This window comes from Melitaea cinxia, chromosome 14 (genome assembly GCF_905220565.1).
Source record: "Melitaea cinxia chromosome 14, ilMelCinx1.1, whole genome shotgun sequence".
In the NCBI taxonomy this organism is placed as follows: domain Eukaryota; kingdom Metazoa; phylum Arthropoda; class Insecta; order Lepidoptera; family Nymphalidae; genus Melitaea; species Melitaea cinxia.
In genome coordinates this window covers 15,368,532-15,396,114 of record NC_059407.1, presented here as the reverse complement: position 1 = coordinate 15,396,114, position 27,583 = coordinate 15,368,532, and the positions used below count along the sequence as shown (strand labels likewise).

General features: G+C 34.7%; 2 protein-coding genes across 2 annotated transcripts; one reads left to right on the top strand and one right to left on the bottom strand.

Moving 5' to 3' along the window:
• Nucleotides 1–10: 10 nt before the first annotated feature.
• On the bottom strand, nt 11–15,827 carry LOC123659438 (ATP-dependent RNA helicase dbp2-like). The gene is made up of 11 exons (XM_045594653.1): nt 15,817–15,827; nt 14,414–15,095; nt 14,148–14,207; nt 13,162–13,309; nt 11,958–12,076; nt 11,344–11,580; nt 10,419–10,575; nt 5,861–6,000; nt 4,916–5,015; nt 1,026–1,121; nt 11–532 (listed from the first exon to the last, which is right to left on the bottom strand). Exons 1-11 carry the CDS (start codon nt 15,825–15,827, stop codon nt 216–218), a joined length of 2,067 nt encoding a protein of 688 aa, XP_045450609.1. The 3' UTR covers nt 11–215.
• A 9-nt stretch (nt 15,828–15,836) lies between these two features.
• Nucleotides 15,837–20,218, top strand: LOC123659437 (tektin-B1-like). The gene is made up of 7 exons (XM_045594651.1): nt 15,837–16,048; nt 16,821–17,037; nt 17,582–17,796; nt 18,070–18,292; nt 18,367–18,504; nt 18,851–18,936; nt 20,002–20,218. Exons 1-7 carry the CDS (start codon nt 15,837–15,839, stop codon nt 20,186–20,188), a joined length of 1,278 nt encoding a protein of 425 aa, XP_045450607.1. The 3' UTR covers nt 20,189–20,218.
• Nucleotides 20,219–27,583: the final 7,365 nt, after the last annotated feature.

The window sequence follows — 27,583 nt, the reverse complement described above, 5'->3', positions numbered from 1 at the left end:
ACTTACACGGTCTTAAACTTGAGTTCATTACAGAAATAAAGGTTTTTTTCGTTAATAGTAAATGTGTACCCACATTACGGATGAGGTTTTGAAAATCTTTCGTCACGCCTATTCTTCTGTGTCGGGTTGAAACACAAGTAGGGAATCACCAGAAATACCATATAAACCCTAAAACTATTAACTAAATATAATAATTATATCACTTTTTCCTAAATTCAATTAGCAGGTGGTGGTTGAGAGTACATATTGTAGTAACTGTTTGGTTGAGAGTTGAAACCTTGGTTACTTTGATTGAAACCAGATTGATTTTGGTTATAACCCCCTGAACCGCCATATCCACCTCTCCCACCCCTACCGCCTCTACCACCTCGGCCTCTGAAACTCCCCCCCTCCCTGTCTCTGTTAAAACCTCCCCCTTCTCTGTTGTTGAAGTTTGACCGGTTGTTGTAACTGTTCTCTCGGCTGTAACCAGAACCGCTGGAACCTTGGCTGAAGTTTCCTTGGCCGTTAGAGTTGTTATCCCATCTTGATCCTTTGTTGTTAACAAATAAAATTTCGCGTTATTTCTTTGATTATATTACAATGACGCAATTTGTGTCTCTTTATTTATTTATTTTTGTACAAAACTGATAGAAAATAATATATGTAGGAAAAAAACATTACAGCAATACATTATACAAGGTTTAACCATTGTCAGTTAATTATTGTTAAATATAATTTATAGACTGAAACACTAAGCTAAAACATTTCTTGTATGTTTAAACTTTTTTTCAAAAAATTATATATGTATGTAAGTTGTGTGTTAATATTCTTAGTATTCTCAGAGATGCACATGCCTTTGTTTACACATTTTGTTTTATTATCGGCGTGCGTTTTTTACAATAGTCTAACTTAAGACCACTAGCTCTAAAACAGTCTAGAATTGCTAGGATAGTCCGATACTGATAGCTTTTACCTCTTATAAATATTGAATATACGATATATATTAATATATAATTTTTTAAGTTGCTAGTCTATTATCTCACCCCGGTCTCCTCCAGAGAACCGACTGCCGCCTCTACCGCGACCCCGACCACGATCACGAGAAGAACTGTCATCCCGTTCACGGAATCTACCGCGACCTAGAAAATAAACAACCAAATTAAAATCGAAACTTATTGAATTATTAAGAACTAAAACATTTTTCTGTTCTTTTACTACTATAAAGGCAGCAAGTAAGCGTACGCCTGATAGTAAGCGGATCACGTAGTCTATGGACGCCTGCAATACCAGGACTCAAGTGCATTGCCGACCTTACCCCAATCCTTCGGCCACCTTACTCACCACAGGAACACAATACTATTTGGGAGCAGTGCTGTGATCTTCACATTTTTAAAACGGGCAAGTAATGGATAGATAAATCTTTAAAAATGTTCACTGTATACACATAATTTAAATTAAAATAGTCCCTTAACTCACTCGTACCTAAGAATAAGTTTACCAAATTTAAAAATGGCCATGTTAAGTCTAGAATGTATTTATTTGTGCTAGACACTGTGCTGTAAAAATTTTCAAACAATTTTCTCTTCCAACAAAAACAAAAAAGTCATTAACCTTTTGACCGCCACGCCTCAAAACCATTCCCGTGCCCTGTACGCCAAGGCATAAAATAAACAAAAATACCTACGAAAAAAATAGTGCTGCCGAGAGTCGTTATCGAGTACCACACAGTGACTTGTTTTTGCTGGTTTTTATGCAATAAATGACTACTTATATAATCTAGGAAGGTTTATTTTTTAATATTTTTCTTGTGTTATCTTGCACTCGTTATATATACTTACAACAACATAAATAAAAAACAAACATTACAAAAATAATCGTAGTAAAGCACAACACTCTTTTCTATCGCCATGACGTCATTGTCACGACTGGACGACTACGGCGCAGCTGACCTACGGTTTTGAAACTCTCTTTAGAGACGTGCTGTGTCGCACGCAAGGAAGCCGCAGGCTATATATCGATTTCGAATCGAATCGATATTTACATGAAAAGTAATTTAGAAAAAAATTAACCGACTTCAAATTTGTAATTTTTTAACCGACTTCAAAAAAAGGATGAGGTTACACAATTCGACCGATTCGATATATATTTAATATTTTGTTATTTATGTTCGGGGATAACTTTTTCGTTCATGAGCCGATTTTGATAATTCTTTTTTTGTTGGAAAGAAGATAACCCCGGTGTAGCATCATGCTAAGGAAACCAGCATTTGATAATGAGATCTCGAAAATCTGCGTAACTTTTACTGGGTGCACCGATTTTGACGATTTTTAATTTAATCGAAAGCCGATGTTTATCATGTAGTCACATTTAAATTTCATCCAAACCCCATTACAACTTTTTGATTGATCTTTGATAATGCGTATTTACTTGACTATTTTTTGTCTACCTACGTTGTATTACTTGTCGATATAATTGAAGTTAGTTTTTTTCGTTTGCCTGCAAACACAATTATTATCTTATTAGATAATAGTTTATTATCTAAGGTTCATTAGAACAGTATTCACTGTGTCCCGTTCCATAGTGCCCCATAAGGCCAACGTTTCAAACGAGTTTTATAAAAAGTTAGGTTAGTTTTTGAACTTTCCACACAATTGTCTCAAATAGACAAAATGATTAAGATTAATGAAAAAAAAAATATCATTTACCTATTCTTTAAACTTTTTTATTAAAAAGAAAGTACTTTGAAAAGAAATCTCAACTTTTGAACAAGAATTATTGTGTTTGCTCGCAAACGAAAAAAAAACCGACTTCAATTACATTGACGAGTAATACCACGTAGATCGACGAAAAAATAGTCAAGTAACTACGCGTTATCAAAGATTACTCAAAAACTAGATATCAGATCTCAATGAAATTTATATGTGACCACATGATAAATATCAGCTTTCGATAAAATTAAAAATTATCAAAATCGGTACACCTAGTAAAAAGTTATTACGGATTTTTAACTCTCTTCTTTTTTCTTTTTTCCCTCGATTTCTCTGGGATCCCATCATCAGATCCTGATTTCCTTATCATGGTACCAAACTAGGGATATCTTCTTCTCCAACAAAAAAAGAATTATCAAAATCGGTACATCCAGTAGAAAGTTATGCGATATAATACAACGTAGGTCGACGAAAAAAGCGTCAAGTAAAAACGCATTATTAGATATAACTCGAAAAGTAGTTTTTAGATCTCAAATAAATTTAAATGGGACCAAATGACACACACCACCTTTCGATTAAAAAAAAAAAGTCGAAATCGGTCCACACGGTCAAAAGTTCTGAAGTAACATACATAAAAAAAGAACAGTCGAATTGAGAACCTCCTCTTTTTTCGGAAGTCGGTTTAAAATGGAATATTTTTCTATTCACAGTTCCATCGTTGTCACGCCGCCATATTTCACTACGTCCTCGTTTGACGCAGGACGCGCTGTAATTGGTCGAAGCATGACCACACGAATTAGTTTAGAATTCAAATTTTTATCGACACTGTTTCATAGTGTCCGGTGTTCCATTGTTTCCCAACTCAGTAGTTGATCCGATGAAGCAAATTTTAAAGGAAATATTTACATGCGTTAAATATTTTTTTGTTTAGGTAGCAAATAGTACTAAAACAGTACTGAGTAAATAGCAATATTTCAAATCAAATATTTCACGACACACGACACGACATGGGTCTCAGAAAAAAAGCTTTTATGAGAGTGGGGGTTAGAGATGATATTGATGCTGCCAGATGATTTTGAGAATGAGAAAGAAAATCGTAATTTCGCTCTTAAACTTAGATAAAAAAATGAAAAAAAAAAATTATTGGTAATTGTATATTATTAAAATCATCGACGCCTTCCAAAATGCGACAAGTTCTAAGGTATCGCTCGTTTTGCACTTCACTAGTTTTCTCGCTATTCGCTTATGACGTCATCAGCGTGTCGTCTATACTTGACAACGGCGTGTAGAGAACGGATTAATGACTACGCGCTAGAGATGCGCCAGATTTGAGATATCAGATTTATTATGGCGATTTGATTGATTTTAGTTTATTTGATTTTTTATTCATTTGCTATTTATGTGTTAGCTGATGATAGTTTTATGTTTTTTACCTTTTGTTTTATTCAAATATCAAATTATTTATAGAAAATGTAACAAGTTTGAGTTGAATTTTGAATAGCTAATTGCAAAAATGACTAGTAATTATGATTTTTTTTAAAGTGCAATAAAGAATATATAAATCATCTATACCATTTTGACTAGCCCGTTGGCGCAGTTTGTAGTGACTACAGGTCAGCAGGTGCTTTCTGCTCCGGAGGTTATGGGTTTGATTCCCACCCCGAGTCTGGGTATAATATATATTTATTTATATGTGTATTATTTATATGTATGCTTATCAAAAAAAAATATAGCTATACCAGTCAGCTGTTACCTATAATACAAGCATTAAGTTGCTTACTTTAGGAACAGATGACCGTGTGTGTATGTTGTAAATATTTATTTATTTATTATTTATTTATACCTCTTGCGTCACATCCCTAGCGGTCAACTATAGACGACTTCGGCGTTCTGGACATATCATTTACGTGGAATAAGAATGCATGTTTTTATTTCAATGTTTCTCAGTACGTGTAGCTCTAAAATACTTGTTTTTTATACTCAAATGTTGCGGGGATATTCTATTTTCATAAATGTTGAATTAAAATACTAGAAACATTTTTTTAATAATTTTATTTAATATTTTTGTGGTCCGGGTTTTTTGTCACCTATAGACGTCGCTGGCGCACAGGACTCGCGAGCCCTTGTCAAGTATAGGTGACTACGGCGGTCAAAAGGTTAATACCCGAAAATATGTCTTAAGTTAATTAGTACTACCCCACTTACACAGTTTAAAACTTTCTTACCATATTTTCCCTTGAATCCCATTCCACATTGCGCCAATTCCAATAACTTTGGGTTGACGACTTGGTTGGCTTCTTGAAGAACTGAGAGAAGATCCTTGGCCTAATGGAAAAAAAAAACATTTATGGCTATTTATTAACTGAAAATTATCAGCCCCGATCCCATATTGAGATGTAGGTTGAGAGTAGGATTTTTGCAGATCTAAAATATACTTGTTGTCTTTAAAAGTATTGTTATAGCACTGACAGTTTTAAAGATTTTTATTTAGTAAAACCGAGAATATAAGTCCAAGTTACTACTAGCTTACACGCATTTAACATTGGGTGTTGCGTGAAAAATCTAGTATTAAAGAACAATTTATTTTCATTAAAAACTAGCTGACCCGGCAAACTTCGTATCGCCTAACACAAACTTTATCGTATGGTATTAAAGTTCAAATTGACTTTTAAGTATTATCACAAATCTTTTGTATGGGAGTATAGAAAACTGTTGTTTTTAGACTTTTTCAGGAAATTTTAATTTTTTTTTTTTCAATTTTTCTCTCCGTAAGAACCATCCTCGTACTTCAAGGAATATTTTAAAAAAAGAATTAGCGAAATCGGTCCAACCGTTCTCGAGTTTTGCGCTTAGCAACAAATTCAGCGACTCATTTTTATATTATAGATTTAATTAAATAAGTCGCAATGTTAGAACAAAGACAGATTTGCAAATCCGTAACTTTGTACTAGAGCACTTAGAAGTTTTGAAACGACATTCTGTATGATATTTTTAAAATACCTTATTCAATGTCCTTCAAATTTGGACATTTGGTTGTGTGTAAGACAGCTATAATATGACTTGCAAATTAATTTCTAAATATGGTTGGGTTTTTTCAAAAATTCACATGCGTTCGTAAAAATGTCAAATCCAAATTTGTTCTACAACTGCGACAAAATATATTTACTGACCTTAGCGGAATTATTAGGTGTGAACAGTGTATAAGCCGTGCCGGTGTTGTGAGAACGACCAGTTCTACCGATGCGATGCACGTAGTCCTCAGAATTATTCGGATAGTCGTAGTTGATCACGAACTTTACGTCTTCCACATCTATATATTAAATGTACCCCATTTTACACATGATAGAGTACATCCCTGTACATTCAATAGAAACATCCAGGCAATGAACTACAATTAAGTAAGTTTGAGGGAAGAGTCCTTTCGTCTAATTTCTGTCTAATTTTACTACTTCAAATATTAGGCATTTGATTAAAGGACATTGAGGGTAAAAAGAGATTTATAAAAAAAAATACAATAAAATTAATTAATATAACATACTAAATCCATAAATTAATTCTATGGGGATTTAATCGAAATATCTATAGAAACAAAATTTTAGACAAAAGAGGTGTTCCGCGGAAACCAGACCATGCCACAAAAAACACCCTTGAAATAAGCAAATAACGCATTTTCATACACCAGAAATCCATATTTCTATCTTAGTTTAAATGGATCTTATGAATGTTTTAATTTAAACAAAGATAAGTTATTGAGGGTAGAAAAACAAATGAAATTTAATTTGGGTAATATTTACTAGAATTTGGTCACAATTTTATAAATTGGACTTCTGCCGAGCACCTCAAGTAAAAATAATGAAATTATACATAATTAGGTATATTCCCCCAAACCAGATAATATATAATTACCTGTGACGTCACGAAGCATCGTAGATGGCTGGAAAATACTGTATTATGCCCATTTGTCCGGAGTGTTGTAGGCCAAGACCAGTGTGCTGACTTCAATATCCCATATTTTTTTTTATTTACATCCGTTATAATAAATTTGTCAGGTTGCGTAGCGCTTTAGTTTTGTTCGAAAATCTCTCATGACAGTTAACCAAGCAAATATTGCTCCTAGTCTGGTCTTGCTGGTGTTTTTTTGGTTTTTTTAATTTGTTTTTTTTTCATATTGGGTGTCTATAAAATACGTTTTTCTCTTCAATTCTTTAATTAATAGGAATATGTTTTGGTGGAACATATTTTTATGACAAAAATAGTAATTATCTTTTTTTATGTTTAGATTTAATCTAACCATTAAAACGAATGAAATCAAATTTGTTCAAATTGAAAGGGTTTAAAATATAATATCTAACTACTCTCACAATGTGTTGAAAAAAAGTTTAACTTCTTAAAAATGTTGTAAAGTATTGTAATTTTTTTTTAAATTTATTTATTAATGTTACTTTTGTCTATGATCAAATTTAAAACTCTGAAACTAACTATTTTTCATAAAAGATTTTGTTTTTAAGGATATGACGTATTTCATAGATAACCCTATCTCCCAAAAATCCATTATAAGTATTATCCAAATTATAAAAAAATACGCAAAGACCATCAAATGAAACCCCCCCAAATTCCATTTATAGAGGCAGCATGCTCATCTAAACAGTGTGCGCTGACAGTAATCTGTCATCAACGTATCATATCATCATTACTTGATATCAATATCATAAATTCGTGATATGTAGCATATCTATCGTTAAACGGAGTCAGCAACACACCGAAAAGTTAGCCCTTATCTCTGCACGCATGCGCCTCTGAAATGAAAACAATTGAGAATAATGCTGAGTCAGTCATGGAAATTTATATATTTAATAAGGCCTGGACATTTTGTACCCTATGATGTTTAATAGAGATGTAACGGATATCCGGTTAATACACGACGACGACGTTTGACCCTATCATATTGTCAAGGATAACCGGTTATTGCTCGATATTTCAGTGCATTCGATCATTATTATACCGGGCATTCCGATTATGTTCAGTAATAAAATATAATTGTTCCTATTATAGTTTGTGCGCTATCGAAACAATGGTAGATTTACTATGAAATATCAGCCTGATGGATTTTATGGAATATAACCGGTCAAATATATCCATTACATCTCGTATATAAAAACAGATATTACATAATGTCAATGTTATACATATACTGGTCATAAAATTGGTATCAATTTACTTGCATAGGGTACTTATCGCCATGGCCCGAGAACATCTCTAAATGGCATTATGGGACCATTGCTGTGTCATTTTTGTGTTATATATGTAAGTGCCAGTATTCATTAGGTTTTTTATCGATATTATTAACCGCCTTCAAAAAAGGAGGATTTTCTCAATTCGAATGCATTTTTTGAAATGTATTTTACTTCAGAACTTGAGTACTCAGGAACGATTTCGATTCTTTTTTTCTTTGATCGAAAGGTGGTGGTGTATTGTGTGGTCCCATTTCAACTTGATCCAGATCTAACTAGTGCTTTGTGAATTATATGTACAAGTTTATACAAAACATAAATTATTTTAAATTCACACACCCATGAATACTAGTACCAACATTTTCATACATTTTTTATGTTAACGAATGAAAATATTTAACTTTTTCTGTGGAAACTCATGTATGTTTCGACTTATATATTTATGTCCAACATATCATTCAATTTTGAGTAAAAACTTCAGACATATTCGCTTTATTTTCATGGTATCTTACCTTTTTTATACCCTTCCTAACCCTTACTAACCAATTTAAATTTTTCCAAAATCATTTTTTTTTTTTCAAAATTAAATTTTTCCTAAACAACCCAATACTAATAATTAATACTATTCCTAACTCTAAAATATCCTCTAACGGTTATTTTACTTTAAGAATAGAAGTTTGAATAACTTCAAGCTATCGTACTACTATTTATTAACAAGTCCTAAATCCACAGAAAAGTTATTCCATCATCAACATGCACGTAGGCTATGAACATTAGCCCCGTGGTATCACAAATCACTTAGCAATGGTATCAAAGGCCTGGGCTACGCTCCTGACATCTTTTAGACCTTCCTAACACCCCGGCGGCAGAGCGAGGGTGTTTAACTTCGCCGCGAACGAACACAGATTAACGTGTAATACACGTTCTATTTTGTTACATGTGCATATAATTAAGGAACATCGAACATATTTTTGATATTGATTTTTTTCTGGCACTCGACTGCTTTTGATAAACTCTGCGTAACAAGTTGGATTTACGAAGATCTGAGAAATCCTATGTAATCATCTGTTTGCTAACTTGTTTTAGAATGTTTGCCAACTTCTTGATGTTGGCGATCCTTTTACCGATTGTTGATTATTTAAGTTTAAATACAGTAATGTCCGCTTCAATACAATAACTCTTGAAATCCAGTTTGATGTACCTTGTACGTGAATTCATGTCACTTATAAAATACGTGTTTTTCCCCATAGAACGCGGGGAATCCCCACACAAATATAACACTCGAAAATGCTCGTAAAGCGTGGAAGTCATCTACCGTTTATAGGGGGGATTAAATGTCTGATATTGTGTACGATGTTCGTTGATCCGTGTTCGTTTTAGTACGAGTGTTTGCGGCATTACGTTTGAGTTAAATAGCCTCGCGTCTGTGTTAATAATCTTCTGTTTGATGCCTTTGTTTTGAGATGCGACCCGAGAGAGTTTAAACGAGTTAGTAAGCTCTTGTAAATCTTTACGAGTTAGTATAATTCGAATCGATACTAAACGACGCCCTAACCCTTCACATGTTTTGTCATTGTTTATATATTTTTTTACGTTTGATAGACTAAGCCTCAGAGAAAACCATTTTCGAGTCGCATCAATTAATGTATATGAAATATTCGCAAATTATTTTGTAATAACATACCCATTGTTTGCATAATTTTACTAAAACTGTCCTATTCGGCAAATTTTTCGCAAAGTTCCTGCCCAAATAACTTGCGTATATTTCAATAAATTTAATGGTAACTTGGCGGGAAATAATCACCACCCGTATTTTCAAAAAAATCTGTTTCGGTGGCACAAACATCGGATAACCTTTGGGCATTTACAGTGTCATATTAACGTAAAACGTTTTACACAAGATCGTCAAAATAATTGCAATTTTGTGTTTTAATGAATCCCTTCAAACATTTTTTCCATTTTTCTTTTTTGCATTGAAACAAATTGTTTCAGTTTTGTGAAAAATATTAGTGTAGATCTTTGTGTATTTTTAATACAATATTGTGTGTGGTGTGCGTGTGTGTGGGTGTGTAGTGTGTGGGTGTGTAGTGGGTGTGTGTGGTGTGCGTGTGTGTGGGTGTGTAGTGTGTGGGTGTGTAGTGTGTGGGTGTGTAGTGTGTGGGTGTGTAGTGTGTGGGTGTGTAGTGTGTGGGTGTGTAGTGTGTGGGTGTGTAGTGTGTGGGTGTGGTGTGCGTGTGTGTGGGTGTGTAGTGTGTGGGTGTGTAGTGTGTGGGTGTGTAGTGTGTGGGTCTGTGGGTGTGTAGTTTGTGGGTGTGTAGTTTGTGGGTGTGTAGTGTGTGGGTGTGTAGTGTGTGGGTCTGTGGGTGTGTAGTTTGTGGGTGTGTAGTGTGTAGTGTGCGTGTGCGTGTGCGTCGTGTGTGCTGTGTGTAGGTGTATGTGTGCGCGTGGTGTGTGTGTGTATGTGTGTGGTGTGTGTAGTGTGGTGTGCGTGTGTTACCGAGTCCGCGCGCCGCGACGTCGGTGGCGACGAGGATGGAGGAGCGCGCGTGGCGGAACTGCTGCAGCACGTAGTCGCGGTCCTGCTGGTTCTTATCGCCGTGGATGGCGAGAGCCCGATAGCCCGCCCGGTTAATGGTCTTCGTAATCTCATCCACCTGCCAGCGAGGACCGACTTTTAAACAAACGTTTCTAACTCCATATTGTGTAAAATAGTTAGAAGACAGCCTCATGATTCTGGCTAACAATAAGTACTCTACTACTTCGATTGGAGGTAAGACACAGAACGCCTGGCGAAATTCAGAAAAGTGCTGAAACACGAGTCAAGAAGAGTTTTTAAATTACTAGCGTTTCTCGAACATATTAGCGACAACTCGATAACAGGAGAACAAAGATTGCCAAGCAATATTACACCAAGCAATGTTTAATGGACGCACTCTACAAATGGACCATCACCTAACTGAACTTGAAATGGAACTAATTCACATTAAGTGGAGCATACTGGGGTTATCTGACGATCGAAGAGAAGACGAAGACACGATGATCCTGGAGTCCGGGCATGTGTTCTACTTCCATGAAGGTAATGGGCTTTCTCAAGACGGCGTCGGTTTTCTGGTACACAAGATTCTCACCAGCAACGTTGTGGAAGTCAGCAATGATGATAGGGAAGGGTACCTAGTACTTAAACTTACTGACAAGTACTCCCAGAAAGTGATACGATATATGTTTCGACCTCGTCACACTCTGCTGAGTAGAGGCCAAATATCACGATAATACGAAGGCCATACATGGCACTTCTTCGGCCCTCTACAATGTTGTTATAGGAAGTTTTAACGACAAAGTGACAGAGAAGACCACGTAGAATCGAAAATTAGACAACAGGCTTACATCATTAGCTTAAAATAATAAAATAAAAAAATTCCTACCTTTCTCTTAGTCTCCGCAAAGATGATTGTCTTAGTTTCCTCTTCTGAAGATATTTCAGTAAGCAACGTCAAGAGCTTCTCATTCTTTTCCCAGTCCTCGCAGACATCCACTATTTGTAAGATGTTGTGATTGGCTGATAAAGATAGAGAACCAATGTTTATCTGGATGTAGTCATGGAGAAACTCTTCAGCTAAATTCTGAACTTCCTTTGGCCATGTTGCAGACCACATCAGTACCTGTAAAATATTAAGGTGGATCTCAATTATTTTTAAAAACTTGAATTTTCAATGTATGTATGTTAGTTAGGGTGGAATTATGTAGCTGAAATTACACTTCAAAAATAAGTTGAGAAGCAATCTTGAACCGATTGAGCTGAAATTTTGTACACACTATAAGTTAGGATAACAATGCATAGTTAGCTATGGTATAGGTATAGATTTAATTTTTTTTAGAAAATTTATATTGAGATAAGATATTAATGATTGATATTAATGAATGATTTCTCACACATAAAACAATTACATCTGTTAACAAAAAATAATCATATAACATACACACAAAACAAATGGTATGATAAATCATCATCTTTTTTGTGTGATCATAAAGAACTTACTTGTCGGTCAGGTCTGATTTGTTCAATAATCTTCCTGATCTGAGGCTCGAAGCCCATATCCAACATTCTGTCGGCTTCATCTAATACTAAATATGTACAACGACGGAGGTTTGTCGTATCTGAAACAACAATTATTTAAAAAAAATTTTTTGCCATTTTTCTATTTATTGAGTTAACGAAAAAGATTATAATAGCATAATTTATTTTATTTTTATTTGGGAAACATACAATTTTATATTACATTATTATATTATGACTAATTACAATAACTGAAATCATTAAAGTTTCCACTATTAGCTAATACATACAACAGCACTATAACACTGCGCGAAACATATTGTTTGGAAAAAAAAAAAATTAAGAAAACAAGATGGAGATTTTTTTTTTGTAATATTTAGTGTAAAAGGAAGGAAAAATCTCTAATATAAGTAGGGATATATTTAAGCATTTGCTTAACGTCCCGCTTATATCTTCCTATTTTGCAATTAATAATATCAGTTTCCTGTAGATGCATGTTATAGAAATTTGTAGCACGACATATAAAATTGTTGCCAGTGTACTTTTTTTTTTGTAAACGGGACATGAAAAAAATGTCTATGACAAGAATTCGTTTAGGGAAACTCAGGTTTATTTTACTTAATAAAAAAGGTGGATCAATATAATTATTAAGAAGTTGTACAAAAACATTTGATCCCTTTCAATTCGTCTATGTTTTAGCAAGGCAACGTCAAGGGTCTGCTAGGCTTCATTAAGGAGCTGGGGCACGAATAGTGTCCACAGCCAGTCACGTAAAATAGGCCCAAAGCCTCTACACAGCGCCACCATTTTTTTCTGGGTCTCTTACCGCCTCGCTTTAGAATTGCAACGCCCACAAGGGGACATTATCGCCCACTTTGGGAAAGGCTGTTCTAAGGTAAAAAGAACTTACGACGGATGGACGGACAGAAGAGGTTAAAAAGAAATATACATATACAATTTATTAAAACATAATCTCAAGTAATATTTTTGTCATCATTGTATACAATTTATTTGAATTTACATTTTTACTACTTAATCTGATTTGCAACAGCAATGTTTTTGGGTAAAAGTGTTGCCTGTAAAACATTTTTTTTAAGCTAACACTGGCCGCATGACTTCTAGATAATGTAAAATACTTTGAGTAAACTAAAATCAATTTTTAATCTTTATTTTCAGTACACATCACCTTTCTCCAAGAAATCAATCAGTCGTCCGGGCGTAGCGATGACAATCTCCACGCCTCTTTCTAACATCCTTCCCTGTGGACCCTTCGGAGCCCCGCCAAAGATACAAGTATTACGGACTTGTACACTCTGACCAAACTCTTGAGCTACCTGGTAAAATTAAAATAGGTATATTAGTTTATTGTAGTTAGTTTATTTTGACTTAGGAAGTAGATCAAGAAATTCAAATATTAAAGTCATATTTTGAGTTTATTAATAAGTCCCATAAGAAGGTATATCGTGATGAGTTTAAATTAATATTTTAAATAATATAATGTTAAGAGTAAACTACGATAAATAAGTATAGGTTAATGTATAAAAATGGTTAATAGACAGAAAATTGTACAAAGCCTGTTTCCCACAATAATACTACTATTTATTCATAGTTAATTTTGAATATGTTGTGTCCAAAATTGAATCTTTTGTAAGCAAAACAAAAAGTTTTGATCTGCTTTAATTTAAAATTAAAATTTGTATAATTTATTTTCTCTACAAAATAAAATTTTGATATAATTAGTAAATGAAGTTTACTTTGATCTACTTCCTTCTTTTATAAAATTATTATAAGATAATGAAAGCATTTTGTTACTGCAAATAACAATGTGCAATTACTAAATACAGCATTATGTAATATAATTATATAAATACATAATAAACAATACAACGTGGATTAATTTAGCTCATTAATAAAATTAAGCAAGCTTATGACTACAAATAAACGTAACTAAAAAATTAAATAATGTAATGACAAAAATAAGTGCTCATAATTAAAGGTTACGTTCAGAAACCTTGAAGGATGGTAAACTAAGGATACCTAAAAGGAGGAAAGGAAGGAAACTTAAGGATTAAGAAATCAAATTTCCCTATAAGGAATAAATATGATAGGTTTTCGAACATAGCCTCTTGAACTAAATTCTACGATAATAGCTTGAATATAGGAACAATTTACTATTTCCATGTTGTTTGGGTTTCCCTCTATTGATGTTATCCCGTTCATTGAAAGCAGAGCCTTGGTAGCGGAAAACAAATAAATTATTTACTTATACTTGAATTATAAATTCTTTAATTCAAAAGGTTTCTGAAATTTATCATTGAATGAGCACAACTGAATTAGCTTCATGAATTAAGTCATGCACTCTTTGTTAGTTTCAAAACTATCAAATCACTTGACAAACATAGTAATTTTTTTAATTATGAATATAATAAAATATTTACCTGTTGTATCTGCTGGGCAAGTTCTCTCGTCGGAGCTAATACAAGTACAATTGGACCTTCATCCCTCAATAGCCTCGGTTGATTGATGATATGAACGATTGCCGGCAAAATATATGCTAACGTCTTTCCTGACCCAGTCTGCGCGATTCCGACCATGTCACGACCTGATAAGGCTATCGGCCAACCTTGCGCTTGAATCGGTGTTGGATTAGGAAAACCTTGCTTGAGAATCTCCTTCATAGCGTAGTCAGGAAAACCACCTTCCTCGAAACACATGCTAGGGGCAGGGACGTCCCGCCCTTTCACTGTAATCTGGTGCTGACTGCGGTACGCCTCGACTTCCGCCAATGACCTCCTTTGCACATTGGGATGTGGGACGTAAAAGTTCTTTTCGAAGGGCGTCAATTGGACATTGTCCCAGCGTATCTTTCGCAGTCCGCCGCCGGGCTGATCGTTATTGAATTTACCACGGAAATCGTCACGATTGTCGCGTCCACCGCGGCTGCCTCCTCTACCGCCTCGCCCCATGTCGCGCCCGCGACTATTTCCACTGAACCTGGAGACTCTCTCTTGAGATCTATCACTAGACCTGCCTCTTGAACTTGCGCCTCCGCGACTCATCCCCCGACCTCGAGGACCCCCACGTCCTCCACCGCGACCACCACCACGTCTATCGTCGTACCTATTATCACAAAGAAAATGTTACAAAATTATACTGACTCGACACACCGAATTAATTAATATCGGTTAATGGCTTACATTTTGGTTAATAAATATAAACCGATTCCTCGCTAACACAAAATAACTTTTTCTTCTAATTGTGCTGATTATTATCTAATATTTTCTACTTATACAGAACTACACTTTATTCTTTTAGGCTAGTCTTTTGGGCTAGGCTTCAATCTTCAATTACAAAGCGTTAGAAAGCCGCCATATTTTTGTTTAAGTTGTGATGTTGGCACTACGTTCAATATTTTCTTTTATTGATGTGACGTGTCAATAGTTTTAATTTCAGATTATTTTAAAGCAAAGTTCATATCAAAAGTAAATTTGCAATTAAGCAATTTACATCTTGGGGTAAAATAAATTATTTATTAATGATTTACGTAGTGAAATAAAAAATCTACTTTAAGAATGAAATTTGAATATCGCCCTATTGTATTGAAAATTTAAAAATTCTCTTGAGCTTAGTAGTTCTCTTGCTGTATAAGCAAGTTATTTTACTCTTTGTTCTAATGTATAAATCCGCAAGAGTGTAATATTAGTATTCAATATACACAAAATTTATACAAACATGTTAATTCTGTTACTGTTTCCATGCAATATTTTTGCTTATTTAGTCGATAGACTTGAACGTCAATATTGATCAAATAATATCAAATATTTCTAAGGAATTCTTTCACAAGGGATACATTATTTTGAAATGAATTCATCATCAATACCAGTTTACGAAAAACCTCAGCCTCATTTAAGTGTCCTCGATTGGACTAGAAATATTCAAAGACTGCAAAATGAAGCACGATTACGACGTTTTGAGTCTTATGAACTCAGACAAAGAGCGAACCAACTCCGTAATGAGACATCCGTTACAACACAATGGGACAATTACGTTAATAACGAGTTGATGAGAGACAGGTACAATGAGAGAAAATGAATAATCGGTATATTTTATACGCTTTAACGCTGCTTGAAGAACTATCTATTTCGCTTCAGCCTGTAACTTCCCACTACTGGGCACAGGCCTCTTTCCCCATGTAGGAGAAGGATCAGAGCTTAATCCACCACGCTGCTCCATTGCGGTTTGGCAGATATATTTCCTACTACGAGTAACGATCGCTATCAGGTGTAAATGATAACAACCGGGATCGACGGCTTAACGTGCTCTCCGAAGCACGGTGGAGACACCCACAAGGACTGCACAAACACCACAGACCATGGCAAACACCTGTATGGCCAATACAAATGTTTGTCATGTGTGGGGATCGAACCAGCAACCGCCAACGCAACAGGCACAATCCATGGCTGTAACCGTTGCGCCAACGCGGCGTCTACTACCTACTATTATTAGTACTTACTACTAATATCTATTTATTAGTTGCAATATTATTTGCTTTACAATATGCGAATAAGAAGTTTCGTTTTATGTTTTGGTTTTACTAAATAATTCACATTATGCTGATGATAAGAAATTTGAAATTAGAAATAAATAACTTTATGATAATGAATGTTTTTGATTAACGTTCATGTATTTAATTAAGATAACCCTTTTTTAATATTTAATTTATTCAAGCATAAACTTTAAAGCTTAAACATAAAAGTTAAAGATTTTATTATATAGATAGCTCTGTCTAGTAGTCTTATTAAAATGGTGTCATCAGCAGTTCGTTTAAAATTCATAATTTCTTAGAATATTTGAGGTAGAATCGTGGAAGGAAAAACAACGATTCACAAGAGAACAAGTGAGGGATGAAATAAGAGCGCTAAAAGAAGAGAAACATGCAACTGAAATACACTTAGAGTCCTTGCAGTTACCTTTCATGGTGGCATCACAGTGTCTTTCGAATAGGGATCAAAGAGTACCACCGGAATTGACTAGAGATCAGTTAGGAGAGGAATTGAGAAAGGTAAATAAATTATAAAGCTACTTGTCAAAAAAGTTTTTCTAATATTAAAAAAATAGTAGGATATAATATTTTTTATCCAAATCTCTTTAGTATTATAAATTTTTATTTTCATATTTGTATACCTAGTTGTTTTGTAGTGGTCGACATTTTACCAACAACAACCACTCTAGTGTAGCGCTGCTTGTAGTCGCCTAAAACAACGACGGCTTGCGAGTTCGATTTCCGCTCGGGATGAACATTTGTATTTGTACAAATATTTCTTTCCAGTTTGGATGTCTGTCCTTGAGGGTGTCAACACAGTGCCTCAGAGAGCACATAAAGCTGTCGGTCTTGGTTGTTATCATAAATACTCTCTTCTTTTCTCTTCGGATCTTAGAGGCTGAAACATAGCGTACTTATTTTCACAAGCGTATACTTTTTTTTTTTAATTAGAAACAACTTATCTACGGTTTCAATTATTCATTCTTATAAACCAACAACGCTTCTATTTATGTCTTAGTAAAAAAAACTCGAATGTAAGTTTTATATTTTTATTATTTATTAGGAAGTACATATAATTGAAAACAGTAAAAGGGTTCTAACGGATGTTTGCCACATGGGCTGGGAGAAGATCAAGGACCTGACCAATGTTTTCTCTAGGTTGGAGAGGGAAATACAGAATAAAGAGGATGCATTAGTTTTGGAGCGACATGTCAAGGATTTAAATAGGAACAGTTCTGATATATCTTATAAATTAAATCCAACAAGAATACCACCAGAGTAAGCCAGTTTTAATTTATAACGAGTATAAAAACTTTGTTCAATATAACATGATATATTATTGTAGATGTTTACAAAATTATATGCTCATTCGATTTATTTATATTTTCATAAGGCTTTTTAGTAAATTATGAATTAAAAGTAGTTGTTGGATATACAAAGTAAAAAAAAAAAAAACTATTTTCATATAGTTAATCGTCAAATGAATTTCATAAAAGATATATACAAATAGCTCTAAATAGTATGCATAATTTGTAAAAATTTCTTTTATAGTTCGATGACAGAAGAAAGCTATGTACATTGCATAGAAAACACAATACAGATAGCTGAGCAGTTAATGAGGGAGTCAAAAAACTTACGGGAGACGATGTTTAAAAGTAGAGAACAAGCTAGAAATCAAATGTACGCACAAAGTCAACAAGTTGAAATAATAATGAGAAGACGCATTTATGATATACAAAGAGCAAGGAATGAAATGGAGTGGCAGAAGTACAAGGTAAATAAAATCAAAAAAATAAATTTTTTCAAAAACATACTTATAATGTAATAAATTATTTCTTTCTTAACAAGCTTGAAGCTAATTTGCATAAAGTAGATCGTGAAATAGAAACACTTCGTGCTGCAGTTGCAGACAAAATAAATCCAACTAAGCTTGTTGAAACTCGGCTAGAAATCAGGACAAGACGACCGGTTTTGGAAAGAGTACAGGTAATTTTTTTTTATATAAGTGTTTTAATATATAATGAGTTTTACGATTTTCCTAATGAATTTTAATAGATACTAAGATGTCTTATAATCTGGTCGTGAATATTTTAGATTTTGCTAATTAATTACTGTTGGTAGCATTGAATGTCGAAAATGTTTTTAAAATTTGGCGGGAAACTGTTAAACTCGTATCAAGAAAATGTAAAAAAAATGTAATATCAGCTTTAAAGACCCAATAATTAAAGTGTGAGTGTGATGATATCAATTTTAATTTATTTTCTAGTTTTAAATAATAATGTGTTTTATAAACATTAGTATTTATTATATCCGTAAGCATTTTTTTTTTCAGGATAAACCAATGCGAGGCTTGACAGAAGAATACGAAAGAGTTCATATGAGTACTAATATGTTAGAAAAGAAATTAGAAGATGCTTTGTAAGTAATTAAATAATATTTTAAATACATTTTTAACCGACTTCCAAAAAAGGAGGAGATTCTCAATTCGACTGTTTTTTTTTTTTTTTTTATTAACATTTGGTTACAGCGATATGATAAAATGTAAAACATACTCGAAGTAATACATGTCTCACGTGTGTGACATAGTGTTATACAGATATTGAGACTTATTTAAAAAAGAGCTATTCGCAGCATTTACGACATTGGAGCTCGAGTCTCCCTGTGGCATGTTTTTTATAAGGTAGACATATTAACTAAAGCGTTGAAATATATTTATAAATTATGTACAAGAATATCGATTACTTTAATATACGTAAATAGAATCCCAAAATTGTAACTCCCAAGTTTCCGACTGCGTAAAGTAGTTTATGGTATTCGCGTGTATAATAAAATCCCATAAACGATATTGAAATTGTCCGAAAATAATATTCCGTACAGGATGAACCAAATTTGAATAAAAAAACAGCTTTTTTATAAGTATCTAACTGTAGAATTTCTTGCCGGTTCTTCTTTGCAGAATTTTCATTCCGAACTGGTGGTAGCTTCACTTTTAAAATAATTTGTAAAATGACGATTCGTAGGTGCTCTTGAGGCCTATTTGAATATAGCTATTTTAGATTTTGATTTTGTAAAGAGTACCAAATATATGCGAAAAAAACCAAGCTATAATTAATTAAATCTATATTTCTTACAACGTGCGATTGTGTAATAATTTCACGCTTCAGCCTGTAATAGCCCACTACTGGGCATAGGCCTCTTTTCGCCATATGTAGGAGAAGGATCAGAGCTTATCATCTATCAGGTGTACATGATAACAACCGGGACCGACGGCTTAACGTGTTCTTCGAGGCACGGTGGGGAGACCCACAAGGACTGCACAAACACCCAGACCACGGCAAACACCTGTATGGACAATAAAAATGTTTGTCATGTGCGGGAATCGAACCCGCAACCGCCAGCGCAATAGGCACAATCCATAGCTGACCGTTCCGCCAACGTGTCGTATATACGTCTATACATAATATACTAACCATACCTTACCAGGACAACCTACCACGGTCTTAACAATCACTACCAACGCGTGACCAAAGACCTCGAATACAAGAACCAGGCGCTTGAAACTGATCGTCGTCTCATTGAGATCAGGAAACCTCTACATTTGGAGGGTGAAGCTGATTTCGCGAGAAACGTTGGTTATTGTCACATGCCCGATGAACTTGTAACGGATTGAAGGAAGAGTTTTTATTATAAATATTTAGATTTAAAAAAAAAAAAAAAAACGAGTGTGCTTTAGACTACATGAGTGAAACTGCTTTAGCTTCCAGAGAGAAATAAAATGTGCTCACAACTCTCTTTGCCCCTACAGTAATACTTAAATGAAACGTAACTCTCTGTCTTTCTATCTTCACTATCTTATCTCAATGCTTTGTTGTTTACAAATTAGTATTTATATAGCGTTTAGAAATGTAATAAACTAGGAAAATATAATAATCGATATTTCTCAAGCACAAGGTTAAAACGAACTTCGTAAAAACTTTTTATACAACTAGGGCGTCAAACAAGCGTACGTCGCACCTTGATAAGCGATTGCCGTAATATTATTTAGCTGTGAACTTCTGTAAGGTCGAGGTACTTCCCCAGTCGGGCTGTTCCAAATTTTGAGCAGGACATTTCCTGATGTACCCTTCCTCAGTTAAAAAGCTTAGCAGCTTTAGCCTGTAATATCCCACGACTGGGCATAGGCCTCTTTCCGCATGTAGGAGAAGGATCAGAGCTTAATCCAAGACGCTGCTCCAATGCGGGTTAGCGGATAAATTCCCTATTATGAGTAATGATTGCTATCAGGTGTACATGATAACAACCGGGACCGACGGCTTAACGCGCCCTCCGAGGCAGTGGTGAGACCCACAAGGACTGCATAAACACCCAGACCACGGCAATCACTTGTATGGCCAATACAAATGTTTGCCATGTGCAGGATCGAACCCGCAACCGCCAGCGCAACAGGCACAATCCATAGCTGTGACCGTTGCGCCAACGCGGCGTCATAATCGTAGAAATAATATACCTACAGCAATAATAGATAAACAAAATCTTAACAAACACGAATTCAAGACTATCAAGTATCAACGTATACGAATAATATTAAAAAAAAAGTGAAATATAAAATCATTTATTATCGCCCCTCTTGTTGTCTTCTCATATTATGTAATATTATACTGCCTGCGACTTCGTCCGCTTGAAATTTAAAAAAATATTTGTTCAGTTCGCAGAGTTACAAAGTAACTAAATTTCTAAAATAAAAGTAGCCTTAGTTACTCCTTATTACATCAGCTATCTGCCAGTGAGAGTCCCGTCAAAATTGGTCCAGTTGTTTCAGCGATTAGCCGGAAGAAACAGACACACAGACAGACAGAAAATTGTAAACAATATTATTTTGGTATATGTACCGTGCGTACGTTCATATGAATTTAGTAAAAAGCGGTTATTTTAATATTACAAATAGACACTGCAATTTTATTTATTTGTATAATTAAGGTTTAAGTATAAGTATATTGTCACACAAGTTGTCAATTTGTACCTACTTAAGTTTCATTTAGTATTAGCTATTGTAAGCGAATGTGTTCATTATATATAAGTGAAATGTGTTCAAATTATATAAACTTAGCTGATAGATGCTTAGTTCAAAATACGTAGTTAATATGTTAGAAAACAAATTAGAATCTTAGTTATTTCGTTGATCTCTAACATAAGGGCTTGTTTCACCCATTATGGATAGCGCTATTTGACAGTAACAAGTTTTGATTCATTATTCTTTGTTACCATCGAGTTCTACTGTATTTATGAGATATTTCTATTTGTATATATTATATCTTAGGTGTAATTTATTTATTGGGCGAAAAAAAAACAGGTTTTAGTGGCCCATTCTACCTCCCGCTGTTAAATTCTATTTGAAGCGTCATGTGTAAAATGGCGTTATTCAAAACTGGTGAAACAGGCCTTAAGTGTACTACTACTATCTAGTACTTTTTTTTAATTGTACGTAAATCAACACAAAATTTTATAGACACCTTTTTAGTTATTTAATATTACATCTGTAAACGCAGTAAGTAGAAACAGTCACTACCAATGGACTTGAATAAACTGATTTATTGATAAAAATTGAATTATATGTTTATTTATTAAATCAAGGTAAAGAGTATTCTATCGTGTATCCATATACCACCTAATTTGTGTATTCAAAGTATAAAAAAAAAAACAAAAATAAACAAAATAAACACGTAGTTTCAGCCGATTTACACAAAGATAAAACGACCTATACGAACTTTCTGACGTGATCCTACGATATCTTGGAGTTTATTTTTAATAAAATAGTTCGGGCTAAAATAGAAATAATTTATCTGTAACATTTTATAATAGAAAAAAACAACGTCATGCATAAAATAATTTTATTTTACTTTTTAAAAAATGCAGATAGGTGCAACAAATAACATTTGTAACCTTAATTCAATGTAAAATGCAATAAAGACAATTCCTAAAGTTTATTGTATAAATAACTTATTACCTACAAATAATTTTTTTTCGGCGGGTAGACTCGAAACTGTTAAGACGTGTTTTGTTGCTGCTCCACAATATTTATTATTTTTATAAGTAGTTACAGTTTATTTATGCTATAACTAGTGTATCTCGTCTTAGTTGACTATCACCTCACTTCCTTACTCATTTTACTATCACTATGGACACCAAAGTTGATCAGCTTTTCAAGAATATGGAAGAGCTCTCTACTGTGCTCAGTAGCAGGATGGACGAGTTCGAAAAGAACCTATCTGCAGCTGGCACTACACCAACCAACCCCACTTTAAAGGCTCTGGCAGCGGAGTATTACACTTTTAAAAACTTTGTGTGGAAAACTCTCAATCTGCTAAAATCCCAGATTGAAATTGTAGTCCTCGGATTGGACCGCCTGGAGACGCACTCACGTAGAAAGGTACTTCTTTTACATGGAGTTATAGAGGAGTCCAATGAGGATGTTGTGAAAAAGACCCTCTCGGTGCTATCTGATAACATGAAGTTAACGGGCTTGAACTCGGATTCACTTGAAGCCTGCCACCGGCTAGGCACCAAGAAAGAAAATTCACGTCCAATTTTGATACGCTTTGCTTCAGTACAACTTCGAACCACAGTTTGGAAAGCAAAAACCCTGTTAAAAGGCACGAAATTAACCCTTACGGAATTCCTAACCAAGACCCGTCAGGATATCTTTGCATCGGCGCGCAGCCACTTTGGTATGAGAAACTGCTGGTCTGCTGATGGTATCATAGTTGTTCTTTTACCTGACAAGTCTAGAGCCAAGGTTGCATCGTCATCAGAACTGAAAAAACTAGCATCGCAGCACCCTAAATGCTCCATTTCGCAAACAAAGGACAAATAAGTGTTTTGTTTACTTTGATTTTATCCAGTTGGTTAATTTAATTTATATTACATGTCATTTTCTCATAATTGTGTCCTGTGTGGGTATACACATCCCATTTTTTTTTTTACTACCTTCACTTTTTTTTGTCTCTCTAATGTGCGTAACATATTACATTAACTCATTTTTATTTCTACCTTCATATTTATTTATTTTGTCTAACGTCACTGCCATTATTTGTTTTTGTTTTACTTTTGTTGCATAAAATATGTTACGTTCGAACACTCCTGTAGTGAACTGGTAAACAGTGGTATTTTTTTTAATCAGTTGTTTCTTTGTGTATTTATTTCTTGTTCTTTAATCTTATGCGCAGTTTTAGTCAACCATGGCGAGAATGTCATATTTTTTCTTTTTTTCTTAAGTTAGTTAAAGATATTTATTTATCTTATTTTATTTTATAACTAATTAATAATCTAGTAACTTTATTTACGAATAATAATAAAAAAAATATGCTAAAATTATATACACACGGTAAAGCAAAACAGTGCATGACAACGTTTTTCACTTTTATAAATTAAATAAATAATTAAATATGAATAGACTCCTATTATAATATTTTTTTTTGTGATATAATGAAACATAATATAACTCCTTAACAATGACACTCCAGTTGCGCATATTTCTGTTAACTTGAGAATATATTTTACCCTACATATTATTAATTTCTTGTCTCGACTATGTATTGTTTACATATTATATTGCGATGTACCCAACATAAATTATATACTCATATTTTTGTTTAATTCTAGTGTTTGTAGTTTCTCATGTAAGTGAATTGTACTCTTGTATTGAGAAATAATTGATGTTTAATCTTAAGTTGCGTACGAGTACTGCACTTAGAACTTTATGAACTGTTGCCATTGTTTACTTCTTTAATTTACCTATTTTTCATGTACATGTTTTTTTTTATATATACTTTAGTCAACTTATGGGCGAGAGTGAATATTTTTTCTTCCGTTTTAGTATTTACTTTTTTTTTGTTGTTTTTGTTTTTGTGCTACATTATTATTATTTTTTTTTATATCAGCATATTATTTTATTGTATTTGTATACTTTTTTCTTTATTTTTGTTTATTTTATATTTTTATTCAATTTATTTTTTTGTATTTATTCGTTTTACTTTATTTTTATTGTATATATATGTGTGTATGTATTTTATGGTAAAATATGATAGAGGATGATTATTTTACATGTTCTTCTGATGAACTCGAAAGTACTGGACACAGCAGCTATACTTCACTTTCAGACTCGGTAACAATTGCGGATAAATTATCGCAAATCTGCAGCAATGACCATAATTTCCTTTCTCTGGTCCACATCAACGCGCAAAGTATACTTGCTCACTACTCTGACCTCCTCGCATCTTTTAGCACTGCCATAGTCGATTGCATCCTTATATCCGAAACCTGGCTTAAGCCTTCCATTCCATCCACTAGTTGTTCTCTCCCCGGGTATCGGTTATTTCGTAATGATCGCACGGAACGAGGTGGCGGTGGCGTTGGTATTTATCTTCGCGGTGGCATCCCTGCCACTACTGTTTGTTGCTCTTCCTCAAATTCGTTAGGCGCTCTGGAATACCTTTTCTTGGAAGTTGTAATTAGGCGTCAAAAGATTCTTATTGGTGTTGCTTACTGTCCAAATGACAAATTAAATTATTTTGCAACCCTGGAAGATATTCTTGTAAACTTGATGCCTAATTATGAACACGTTATCTGCATGGGTGATCTTAACACCTGCCTGTTAAAGAATGACACTAGAGCGCAAAATTTATATACGCTAACCTCTTCCGTCGGTCTGTGCGTTTTGCCGATGTCTGATCCTACTCACTACTTTCCTAACTCCAGACCATCTCTTATCGACTTAGCCTTTGTCTCCAGTCCTAACCTTGTTCTTTCTCATGGGCAAATGACGTCCCCCTTTTCTTACCACGACCTAATCTATCTAACGTACAAAGTACGCCCTCCTAAAATTAGAGGTAAAATTTTCCTTCAGCGCAATTTTAAACAAATGGATTTGGAACGATTAAGAGAAGATGTGAAGAAAATCGACTGGTCTTCGGTGTTTGCTGCAGATGACATTAATTATATGGTTCAATCATTGACTACTGAACTGATCAAGTTGTATGACACACATGCACCTGTAAGACCAGTAAGGATGAAACAGGCTCCAGCTCCCTGGCTAACTCCTGCAATAAAAAAGACCATGTCTAAGCGAGACAGAGCTAAGTCTATTAATAAAAAATTTCCGACGCCAGAAAACTTAAGCAAATACAAAACTTTGCGGAACCTCTGCAACAGACTGTGTAGGGATACTAAACGTCGCTATATTCACAACACACTTCTGAATCTTAGCCAAACGCAAGTTTGGGGATTCCTGCGGTCACTAGGGGTGGGCAAATCCACTGAAGATTCCCAGAGCACAATGGATCTAGACTTGTTAAATTCACACTTCGTTACTCCACCTATAACATTAGACTCCAGCGTCAAGAACACTACTTTGTCTCTCTTGGGTGATGTTGTTCTCCCCGACGTGGCTCTGTTTTCCTTCAAACCAGTTTCGGCGGAAGAAGTAAAGAAGTATGTCCGTTCCATTTCCACGAAGGCCATAGGTAGTGACAATCTCTCTTTGGAGATGGTTCTTCCGGTGTTGGACGACATTGCATCTGTGATCACTCACATTATCAATTTCTCACTGTCATGCAGTGTCTTTCCAACATTGTGGAAGAAAGCAATTGTCATTCCACTTCCTAAGACCGCTAACCCCTCCGGCCCCGCTCAATATCGTCCAATTTCCATCCTCCCAATATTATCCAAAGTCCTTGAGTCTATAGTACACAATCAACTCTATTCTTTCCTTAATTCCAACTCTCTCTTATGTCCTTACCAGTCTGGCTTCCGTCCGTCCCACAGCACTGTTGGAGCGCTGCTGAATGTCACGGAGGATATTCGTTGGGCTATGGATAACACCAAGCTCACTGCAATGGTCTTGTTGGACTTCAGTAGTGCCTTCAACTCTGTTGACTATGACATACTTCTTGGCTCACTCCGTGCAGTTAACTTTTCACCTGCTGTCCTTGACTGGTTTCATTCTTATCTTTCTGGACGCCAGCAGAGAGTAACGTCCGATGATAACTCGTCTGACTGGTTGGATCTCACCGCTGGTGTCCCACAAGGCGGCGTACTGTCTCCCTTATTATTCTCTGTATTTATTAATAATATATCTCGTGCTATTTCTTCTCCCTACCACCTGTATGCAGATGATTTGCAAATATATCGTCATTTTGAGCTGACCGAGCTGCATGAGTCTATTAAAACTCTAAACGTAGACCTTTCAGCTATTGACCTGTGGGCTAAATCGTTCGGTCTTCTTATTAATCCAGCTAAATCACAAGCAATAATTGTCGGTAGCAGTCGCTTAAGAAACCGAATCGATTGGAGTGCTATTCCTCCCATTTTGTACCGTGGCACACCTATCTCTTACTGTGAAAAAGTTAGGAACTTGGGCTTGGTTATAGACAAAAACTTATCTTGGATAGCTCATGTCAGCGAGGTCAGCAGAAAAATGCACCATACCTTTCACTCTCTGAAGCGTCTCCAATTCTTTTTACCATTTAAAACCAAAATTTTGCTTGCGCAATCCCTTCTTTTACCCATTCTCGACTATGCAGATGTGTGCTATTTAGATGTGACACAGGAGCTACTTGGTAAATTGGAGCGTCTACAAAATCTTGCTATACGCTTTATTTTTGGTTTACGCAAATATGATCGTATCTCCCACTTTCGTACTAAACTTAAGTGGCTCCCTATCCACCTTCGCCGTGATATGCACATCCTTTCTTTCCTTTATAACATACTCCATGATCAAAAATCTCCTCCTTACCTTCGATCCCGTTTCAAATTGCTTCCTACCCCCACCCGCTCTAGACGTTCTTGCATAACAACAATGCTTGAAGTTCCTAGGCATAACACCAACTTCCGATTAAATTCATTTTCCGTATACGCCGCTAAACTTTGGAATAATCTCCCAAAATTCATCCAAGAAAGCTCATCGCTGTCCACTTTTAAAAACAATCTTAAGAACTATCTGCTTTCCAAAATCACTACAGATGTATGAGATGTATATATGTATTATATCTATGTTTTATGTATATATGTA

Coding starts and splice junctions, on each gene's coding strand:
- LOC123659438 (XM_045594653.1), bottom strand. Junction 14,208..14,413: donor TTGCCCAGCAGATACAACAG/GTAAATATTTTA, acceptor TCCGCTACCAAG/GCTCTGCTTTCAATGAACGG. Junction 1,122..4,915: donor GGGATTCAAGGGAAAATATG/GTAAGAAAGTTT, acceptor TTTATTTTCTAG/GTCGCGGTAGATTCCGTGAA.
- LOC123659437 (XM_045594651.1), top strand. CDS start 15,837: ATGAATTCATCATCAATACCAGTTTACGAAAAACCTCAGCCTCATTTA. Junction 16,049..16,820: donor AACGAGTTGATGAGAGACAG/GTACAATGAGAG, acceptor ATAATTTCTTAG/AATATTTGAGGTAGAATCGT. Junction 18,293..18,366: donor TGGAGTGGCAGAAGTACAAG/GTAAATAAAATC, acceptor TTTCTTAACAAG/CTTGAAGCTAATTTGCATAA.